Genomic DNA, 10768 nt, shown 5'->3' on the forward strand with positions numbered 1-10768 from the left:
AAATTCCATTGAACGTGGTGCAATGTTCCATTGCACTGCCAAAACCACCGAGTCTACTTTATTTGGACCACTCCACCATTGAACACTTGGAGAGCTCAAGTCTCAGAACCGCACTAGACACAAGTTCGGGATCGGCCCCACAGGGATGATGGCCTCCATGAAAAGCTACCTCAGTAATTCCCAACATGAAATGGAATCGAAGTTCGGTGCCACGCCACAACAGCTACCGCCGCAACACTTGCCGAAATGCTTGCTTTTGTAGCAGGCGGAACCAGCTCAGGTTCATGATAATGATTGAAGTATATTATTATTCTTTCAACGCATTTGAATGAATCACTTTTAGGACGGTAAATGTTCTTAAACCGGCACATATATAAACAAGCATGTGTAGAGAAGTAGGAGGTGCTTAGTTTGAGGACACTCCATTAACTTTGTTGTCTTCTTTCTAGAAGTCATGCTTAGTTGATTACTTTGCTCCACATACTTAGAAAGGCGTAAGATTCGTGACAGTGGAATTAGCTGTGGACATGCATGGGTGCTTTCTTTAAAAGCAGCGCAAAATCCAGCTTTGAAAAGCTACTACTCCATTACCCATCAAAAGTGAAGTCCATTTTGATGAGATTCTCACACACACCCTGCAATAATTTAGCAGCATGCATGTCTTCCTGTGAACCACAGATATTTTGCACCACGACCTTTCCACTATCCAAAATAGCCTTTGTCTGTGCATGTCCTTAAAAAAGCTAATCCTAAGCTAAAGTTCGTGTGGTGTGACGTGATGTTGTTAGCTGAATCATCATGAGCAGGGAGAGAAAAGATGGAAGAGTGATAGAAAAGCTCAGTACTTCATCATCGTCATCATCTCAAGGCCATGGTGTCAAGCTGTGTATGCTTTTCATTGTGAAGCTGCTCACGAGGAGAGGACTCTCTTCGCAAAGCTCCCTTTTGTAAAGCCTGTTCTGTAACTTTTATGTTGACTTGCCCCATAAAGCCTGCAAGGCTCGCACGGCTAAGGTAAAGGAAACTTTCCTAGGGTTCTTAGGAAATGGTTCTCCTTCCTGCAAGACTATTATCCTTCCTATCTACCTCCCCGCACCATAACGGGAAGCAAGTAAAGCATATGTGTATATGCTCTCAAAAGGCGCAACGAAAGGCAGCAATGCCATCTGTCCCTAAGATGAGGTCTTCATAAAGCCTAATTGTAAGTGGGAACAGGAAGTTCCGCTCACTCGTTAGGAGGCTCTACACGTAGTTTTCTTCGTAGGAATCTCATATGAGAGAGAGAGAGAGAGAGAGAGTGAGAGTGTGTGTGTATAATGTTTAATATAATCAGTAGAAAACATTGCGAGCCAACTATGAAATATGAACGCTCATATAAACGGTTTAGCTTACTGTTCATTCCATTGATTCTTAAACCATCAACAAATATATAGTTTCTGATCATCCATTACTCGAAGATAAGAGAACTTTGTTAGATATATAAAATGCAGTCATTCTCTTGACGTCGACTCGTTAATTGAACCAACCCAGCAGCTATTTTTTCGGCTCAACTTGGTGAGAATCAACAAAGAATATCATGCATAAAGTTAATGCTTCCTCTTTCTGGTAAACCAACGATGAGTCTGTACGTAAAAGAAGAAGGGCAACTTCTGTTCCACCATCCACCACCAGGACTTGGCCATGCATAAACATTTCTTCGGGGTGACACTCGTGGATGATGCTACAAGAAATTTCGACTTTATTTCTTGAAAGTAATTGTTCTTAATAATCTGTTCATCCGCCACTGGAAAGATCCAATCTGTACTAAACTCTACCGAAGACCAAGTATTACTATTGAACACACACATCCATCAGCCTGGCTGCAGCAATTCCACCTGTTAATGGGCGGAATTCAACAACTTATGGCCTGAATTAATCGAACATTAGTATGGCTAGTTTAGAATTGGGCTAAATCCACGTAGATGCCTCTACAGCATGGATTCGAACCTTTTAGCATCCTTGCTACCCAATTCACTAAACTTAGATTACGATAATACTTAATAGAATTTGAGATCCATGCGAATCGAAAATTACGTAATTGAGTGCAGATAGAGAAATATATTTCATGTTGTAACGGCTATATATATATATATGCCATTCCTCTTTGGCTTACTTAAGCCATCCAATAGGATAAAACCGAGTCAACTCAGCGGTTTCCACTATCATGCTTAGGTTGCTCTCTTGCTCATGCATTTCGTGACAGTTTCCACTATAATCATATATTTGTATTAAGAAACTTTTGAAACAACACAAGAACAAAACAATAAGAAAATTTCCAATCGTTGCAAGAACAATGCGGATGTTTTCCAAGGTACGCCGAGTTGGTCGTGAGAAGTTCCAAGCGCCCTAGGCTTTACAGTCAGTCAAACGTCTAGGCTCTTCAGGGACTGGTGTAGGTTGGGACTGGTGTAGGTTTCTGCTATAAATGCAGTATATTTAAGAGAGAAGTGAACAATTAATTCAGTGCTCAGAAGGAAATGTATGATTTCAAGTAGGTTTCAGGTGCTCGTCAGAGACCTTGGATTTCTGAATGGTCCTACAATAGGCTACAGGAATCTCTCCTACTCTTAGAGGAACAGGAACCAAGGCCACCTCGGCGCCAATGAAGTCTGATCCCAGTCTACCTCAGATTCTACTACAGGTCAGTTTCTTCTTAATGGTGTGTAGGTGGGGGTAGGTTGGGGTGGCAAAAAAAAGCATCTACAAATAAATATGAGAATAACATTTTTCTTATTTTTTACATTCAGATTTCCCTTTGATTGGGAAAATAGTCTTCAAGTTTCACATGAACGACACTCATGTTTCACAGGCCTCTAAGAAGAGAGAGACTCTTAAGACTTCTTTCCCGGTATTGCATCTACAAAATAGCAGTTTGGCCACCTTGCAATAAGGGATGGGAAGATGCAGCAGTTCTCGAGGTTTGACTTTGAGTGCAATCTCCACTAGGCAGCAGAAGATGAAGGTTAAAGCTTCGATTTTACCTTTTGCGTTCACCTTTGACTACACGTGCTCGAAGTTTATGGATCGATCGTGAATTATTTTGAGACTTTTATCATCGTCTTTTATAAAATTATATAAATCATCATGAATGTAAAAATAAATTATTTAAATTAGACATAATATGATGAGAAGCCACAATCAACAAACTAGTTCGATGAAGATTGAAATTACTAAGCAGCAAAGTGAGCACACAGTAGTGATAATGAAAACCAAGTAAGTGATATAGTAGGATATACAGAATATGAAGGTTGATATTAGCAGTTTATGAGCAATAATATTTCTTAACAATATGACCTTACAAATCATATATTTGACATGTGATTTTGTTATTGAATTGTTGACACTTTTATGAATGTGAGTTTGACAGAAGCTTGAGCTTCGACGTTACATTCATGGAGACAAGATTATTTTCAGAAATAAAAGAGTTGGGGATGATATAAGATGAGTGGCTAGTTGAAGAGATATTACCCGCCCTATCGAAGAGTGAAAAAGAAAAAAAACCTAAGGAAGAGGTACAACCCCAACTAAGGAAGAGGTACAAAGCCATAATATTAAAGAGAAGATTAAAAAAAAAAAAACTTCTTGGAGCAACTATGGCTCTGAAATCATGAGAAAAATAACTTAAATTTTATTGATAGTAAGTATAAATTTATATACATGATTACATGATTTTCGTAGTCAATAATAAATATAAAATATTCACTAAATCATTTCATGATTTAGGAGATGAGATTGAGATCATGATTTTTTATTATTAATAGAATCGTGATAATATGTTATCAGAAATTTTATGGTTTAGAAACAGTTTCTAAATATTAAGAAGATCATGAGAATGTTATCGTGATTTATTTTTCTCAAGTAGCATTCGGCATCCTTTCATTTCTCTCTCTCTCTCTCTCTCTCTCTCTCTCTCTCTCTCTCTCTTTAAGGAAGCAAAAGCAAACGTGGGGGGGACTCTTCTTCATCTTTGTTTCAGTGTTTCAGATGTGAATTAAATCTGTCCATCCCAAGATGAGAAGCAAGAAAAATTGGTGATCTGGGTCGAGAAACTAAATTCCCAGGTGATTGCTGAGCCAATGGTTACAAACTTGTATGGTAGAAGGAATGATGGAGAAGGTCACGTCCTGTGCAGCTACGGCCCACGAAAACTGGGCCAATGCAAGCCCAGTCTCAGGCCCAATTATATAAAGGGATCAACTCACATCCAAGTACGAATTCGAGACCACGAATGGAGTAATACACCACATGAGATCCCTTTCATCTCGGAGTACATTGATAACTGTGCTGTAGAACTTCTGATGAGGCTGATGTCAAACATCATTCTTCATGGACAGAAAGACTATGCCAAAATCATGAACTGAGCATTTGTGAGAGTATTTGTAGGGTTACTAAATGCCGTCAAATCGTTTGATTAGGTAGCCTCGGGGGTCATATCTATTTTGATATGTGATACTGCACCGTTGGCACAAGCTATCGAGTGGACTTTCTATCCTGACGTTGAGATCCAACGCCGGACCAACGCCGGAGTTCTGCACCGATTAATACTCAACGCTATAAAAATAATCCTCAGTCACTTCATCTTGCCAATTCCTCCAGCAAACAACTTGCAAAGAATTGAGTTGTTTTCTTGCAATATGTATGGCATGCAAATATAATTAATTACTTAGAAAAGAATTGACTTCTCCATGAACTTTTTCCTTGAAGGAACAGCAAACTCAACAGAAGATACCATAAAAGAGAGAGCCAATAAAACCGAGATTCCCTATGTCATGTCCTTACGATGACATGCTTCAAATATTGTTGTTCTACCTTAAATTAACAGCAAAGATTGAGAAGATATCATCAAACTTAGCGGCTAGCTGGAAGTACTGCATATATGAATAATCTAAATATATTTTTTATAGTACGTCCCACATGATGCATACGAAAATGAACTGAAATACTTCAAGTCTTGCATCACAGGATTCGAATAAGACACTGTTGGATCTTCCAGGTAGAGAAGTTTGACTTTGTTGATTGAGATTTGTACAAGCTTACGTAGATACTGATTCTAATTTCGTTGGTTGTACTTCATGTGTGTGTGTGTGTGAGAGAGAGAGAGAGAGAGAGAGAGAAGAGAGAAGAACTTGTTGCAAGATTCTTCTCGAGGTTTCTTATTGCACACATCTTCCAAAAGAATAATATTGTCTTTCGTGACCTGAGATTGCTTCCTGCTGCTCATTAGCTCCAATGCCATATATATTCGTTCACTCTCACAGCGTCATACGCAACAACACATCAACTCGATTGAGAGTTGTAATCTTTAAATGCTCACACGTCATCTTCCGAAAGTCCACAGCCTCTTGTGATTGGTCGTGTAGGAAATCCATGCAGAGTCAAATGTCAACTTTCCATTTTCTGCTTGGAAATATTTATTAGGGTAGAGACCTTTCACCACACTCTTATCTCTAAACAAAATGCTGTGCTTTCGAGAAGATGACACCAAACACACTACTGCCATGCCATTACATTATCAAGATCAATGTTACGTGTGGAGCAATCTTCTTTTGCCACTATGTGGACAATATTAATTGACAAACTACTGACTAAGGTAATATATGATGTTATCAATGGTGTTTAATATTAATATATATATACTTTTTATCACCATAGTCGATCACATAATATATGAGAACACTAAAGGCTTGAGGTATAAAAATGTTCAATGCTTACCCAACATAACTACTGGATTTACATCATCACATAGAAAGATTTTGTCGTGTGTAGAAAGAACAATACTAAACCAACTCATTTCATTTAATCTGCTCAGGCCACTTTGTACGAATTATATTATGAGCAGGAGAAATAATACATATTATGTTCAAGTGGAATGCAATAAGACAATAACCAAAAGGAAATAAGAACATCATGTTCTACTCTTCCGTGGTTACCAAGGGTTTGACGGTCATGTTCTAATGGCCCACTTTTGACGGTATCAAAAGCATCTCCATTGCCCACCAAACACATGTCGTATGCCTCATGGATTCCTTTCCATTAAAATATCACCACCAGGTATTTTTAATGGATGGGAAATTGGCACATACGATCAGCTGCATCATTGCCACTTAATATCCCTTGAGATTCGAGCCCAACATAAACATCATCTGTCTCTCGCAACAACAAAAAACAAAAAACAAAAAACATTTTAATATGACAGAACATTATTTTATCGGGAAATTGTATTGGATTCTACAATTTGTCAGAGGTGGAAAAGGATCAGAGTGAGAACGAATCATGTCTGAATAAACTTACTGTGTCAAGTTGAATTCACTCATGTTCTATTAATTGGTATGGGACTTCCACCGCCACTCCAAGGAAAGGTTCCATTATCTTAAAATATGACAGCCACCGGAAAAGAATAGAATCAAAGTCATCCACAATATAAAGGTGAAAACAAACTCAAATATCATATTCCATCACCAAATTACGTCATCATAAAATTCTTATTTTTCAAAACCAAAACTCGAGAAAAAAAACATTTTTGGTTAAAATTTAAAATTATAGATAAAGTTTGGTATTGTAGTTCGGAATCGTTTGGTTATATACAAAATAGTTTGAAGTGAAAGTATGATCCGGTGATTATGTTTGGATTAATATAATTTTATATTTACTCTAATTATATCTTAAGAAGTTCAAATTTTATCTTAAATTTTTTAGTTATATGATCATTATTTTTTTACCAATCGATACTTGATATAATAAAATTTAATTGGTGTTTATTATATATGTCACATCAACTAAAGTGTCACTAGATGGGCCATATATTTTTTTTTATTAAATTAATGATTAATTAAATATAATTTAAAAGGCATACTAATTTAATCATCAAAGGAAACGAGATATGGAATCCAAATATCTTCTACTCTCAAATTGAAGTAGAACAATAGATATAAGATATAAACGTTTTATGTTTGGATTAATATAATTTTATATTTACTCTAATTATATCTTAGGAAGTTAAAATTTTTATCTTCAATTTTTTAGTTATATGATCATTATTTTTTTTACCAATCGATACTTGATATAATAAAATTTAATTGGTGTTTATTATATATGTCACATCAACTATCAAAGATAGTAAAATGTCATTAGACGGGCCATATTTTTTATTAAATTAATAATTAATTAAATATAATTTTAAAGTATATATATATATATATACTAATTTAATCGGAGGGATTTTAGTGAAAACTTATTTGGGAAGCAAGATATGGAATACAAATAACTTCTACTCTCAAATTGAAGTAGGACAACAATAGATATAAGATATAAATGTTTTTATTTTTTTGAAAAAAATTTCCTTATCCAAGTTCTAGATTTTTCATCACATATGCCAAAAGATATAATTTTATACTTATGACTCAATAAATCATGAAGGTGTAACAAAAGGACATTCAAAGCATTTAATGTATCCCAAAGCATCCCGTAATTAAAAACATTCAAAACACTCAACATATCTTAAGATATTTTATTTGTACATAATACATCCACTTAAGATAAGAAATCAACCTAAGCATAACTTAATCATTTTTTAATATAAGTGATTAGGATAGTGATTATGATAAGACTCGACTAACGTCAGATGGCGCCTCACGCCTCAATCGACACGACAGCACCTGTTCAAACGGACCAGAACGTCAGTCGAGGCGCATTAACGCCCGCTCAGACTCGGTTCTTCACGTCACGCCAACACCAATGTTAGACGCTACCAGCTTGCCCCCTACAAGTGGGCACATCAGGAAACAGTAAACTTCCCTATAAATGCCCTCGCGAACGGGAAGAACAGAAGGGGAAAAGACTTCATCTGAAATCCCCCTAACATCGATTAACTTGATCGTCGGAGGGGTTGGGCTGAGCACCCCGACCCAACCTTTGTGCAGGGACGAAGCCGAAGGTTCCCGCGAGACGTAAAGACGAGTAGTTCTTGCTTGGAGGGTACGACGACACCGTCCCGACCACAGCATCGACTGTCTCGGTGGGCTCGAAGGTCGTTTAGGGAAGATCCCCGTCATCCGGACCCGAACCAAGCCGCGTCAGCCCTGAGGCCACGGCTCAAGGTTGTTTACCACAACAATAAGTGACAATGTTTAAGGTCTCAAAATATATATTATGTTCCGAGATGGATAAACATTTTATCCCAAAGTATAATAAAAAATAAATAATATGATAATTATTTTGATAAAGACACTCCACACTTAGAATCCAATCAACATATACTAGACAAGCCATATCAAGAGAACATCTCTCGAGTATATTTCCTTATTAAATCAATAATTATAAGAATGTTGCTATATAAATCAGTAATGTCAAGTATGTTTTACATAAGAAATAACTAAATAAACATTTACATACCTTAGGTACCTATAGATGTATGCTAGATAAATCTTTGGCGTAGTCTTTTGCTAAAGGTACGATATTAGTATTTTCAATCATCATGGAACTGAAATGAGACAAACGAGAAGAGATATAGATATTTTTATATAATCTATTTAACATATTTTCTTATATATTTTTTATATAAATCTTGAAAATTTTGGATTTCTCACTTAAGTATATGTGGTACCTAATTTTATTTTTGTTTTTTATTCTTCATAAGAAAGCCTTTTCATATTGAGATTTCTTTTAAGATATTGGGTCTCGTAATTAAAAAGTAATTTCCAAGCCAACACAAAATGGATTGCGAGGACGAAATCAGACTTAATCGAAACGAATGTTGTGGAAATGGAACTTTTAACATAATAAAAGATTATTATTTTGTTCGGCCTCCTTTTTGTCGCTTCCTCCGATCGGGTGGCCCATAAGAACTCACTCCATTTCTGGTCCTCTCTCCCCGTATCCACCCATCGGGCACGCGGTTGGCAGAGAGCAGTCGTTCGAGGCGCGATGTCGTCGTGCACGTCAGATCTGGCGCCGCTCCTTGGCGGCGTTGCCAACTCGTCGGCGGCAGCCGACTACATCTGCAACCAGTTCACGGACGCCGGCTTCGCCATCGACACCACCTACCTTCTCTTCTCCGCCTACCTCGTGTTCGCCATGCAGCTCGGCTTCGCTATGCTTTGCGCCGGCTCCGTGCGCGCCAAGAACACCATGAACATCATGCTCACCAACGTGCTCGACGCCGCGGCCGGCGGTCTCTTCTACTACCTCTTCGGGTTCGCCTTTGCCTTCGGCGGTCCCTCGAACGGCTTCATCGGGAAGCACTTCTTCGGCCTCAAGGAGGTGCCGCAGCCCAGCTTCGACTACTCCAACTTCCTCTACCAATGGGCCTTCGCCATCGCAGCCGCCGGTATCACCTCCGGCTCCATCGCCGAGCGCACCCAGTTCGTGGCCTACCTCATTTACTCCTCCTTCCTCACCGGCTTCGTCTACCCCGTCGTCTCCCACTGGTATTGATCTTTACGATCTCATCTTCGTCATGTTTGGTTGATCCTCTGTTTTGGCTGATGATCATGTGGTGATGGCTGATAGGTTCTGGTCGGGCGACGGGTGGGCTGCCGCGGCGAGGAACGCCGGGGAGTCGCTGTTGTTCGAGACCGGAGTGATCGACTTCGCGGGGTCGGGCGTGGTGCACATGGTGGGAGGCATCGCGGGGCTGTGGGGCGCCCTCATCGAGGGCCCCCGCATCGGGCGCTTCGACCACGCCGGCCGCTCCGTGAACCTCCGCGGTCACTCTGCCACCCTGGTGGTGCTCGGCACCTTCCTCCTCTGGTTCGGCTGGTACGGCTTCAACCCAGGCTCCTTCAACATCATCTTCCGGACCTACGGCCCCAGCGGCTCCATCCACGGCCAGTGGTCCGCCGTTGGCCGCACCGCCGTCACCACCACCCTCGCCGGCTGCACCGCCGCCCTCACCACCCTCTTTGGGAAGCGCCTCCAGACGGGCCACTGGAACGTGCTCGACGTCTGCAACGGCCTCCTCGGCGGCTTCGCGGCCATCACATCTGGCTGCTCCGTGGTCGACCCGTGGGCCGCCATCGTCTGCGGCTTCGTCTCCGCCTGGGTTCTCATCGGCCTTAACAAGCTCGCCGCCAAGCTCAAGTTCGATGATCCCCTCGAGGCCGCGCAGCTGCACGGCGGCTGTGGCGCGTGGGGGATCATCTTCACTGCGCTCTTCGCTCGGGAAAAGTACGTGAACGAGGTGTACCCGGGGCGGCCGGGGCGGCCCTACGGGCTATTCATGGGCGGGGGCGGGCGGCTGTTGGGCGCCCACATCGTACAGATCCTGGTGATCACCGGGTGGGTGAGTTGCACCATGGGCCCGTTGTTCTTCGCGCTGCACAAGCTCAACCTGCTCAGGATCTCCGCCGAGGACGAGTTGGCCGGGATGGACCTCACCCGGCACGGCGGCTTCGCCTACGACTACCACGACGAGGACCCCAGCGCACACGGCGGCAGCCCCAGAGGCGGGTTCATGCTCAAGTCCTCGCCGACGCCGGTGAAGCCGAAGGCCAACCAGACGGCCACCGCCAACCAGGTGTAACTCTCCAAGATGGACGTGTTTTCTCTTCTCTGTCCCTGCTAAGAACAGGGTAATGTGTACAGGATGATTGGTTCTGTGGTGACCGGTGAATCTAGTAGTACCAGTGTCTTGGATTAGGTTACGTGTCTCTGTCTTCTCCCCCGTCTTGCATTGTAATGGTGTTGGGTTCATGATGTTACCAGCAATCGAACTTCTTTTACCTTTTTCGTA

At 41.0% G+C, this 10768-nt stretch overlaps 1 protein-coding gene across 1 annotated transcript; it reads left to right on the forward strand.

Annotated features, from left to right (window-relative positions):
* Positions 1–8894: 8894 nt before the first annotated feature.
* LOC103970227 (ammonium transporter 1 member 2) lies at positions 8895–10768 on the forward strand. The gene is made up of 2 exons (XM_009383922.3): positions 8895–9464; positions 9547–10768. The coding sequence occupies exons 1-2, from the start codon at positions 8962–8964 to the stop codon at positions 10556–10558; spliced, it is 1515 nt and encodes a 504-aa protein (XP_009382197.2). The 5' UTR covers positions 8895–8961; the 3' UTR covers positions 10559–10768.

This window comes from Musa acuminata, chromosome BXJ2-11 (assembly GCF_036884655.1).
Source record: "Musa acuminata AAA Group cultivar baxijiao chromosome BXJ2-11, Cavendish_Baxijiao_AAA, whole genome shotgun sequence".
NCBI lineage: Eukaryota > Viridiplantae > Streptophyta > Magnoliopsida > Zingiberales > Musaceae > Musa > Musa acuminata.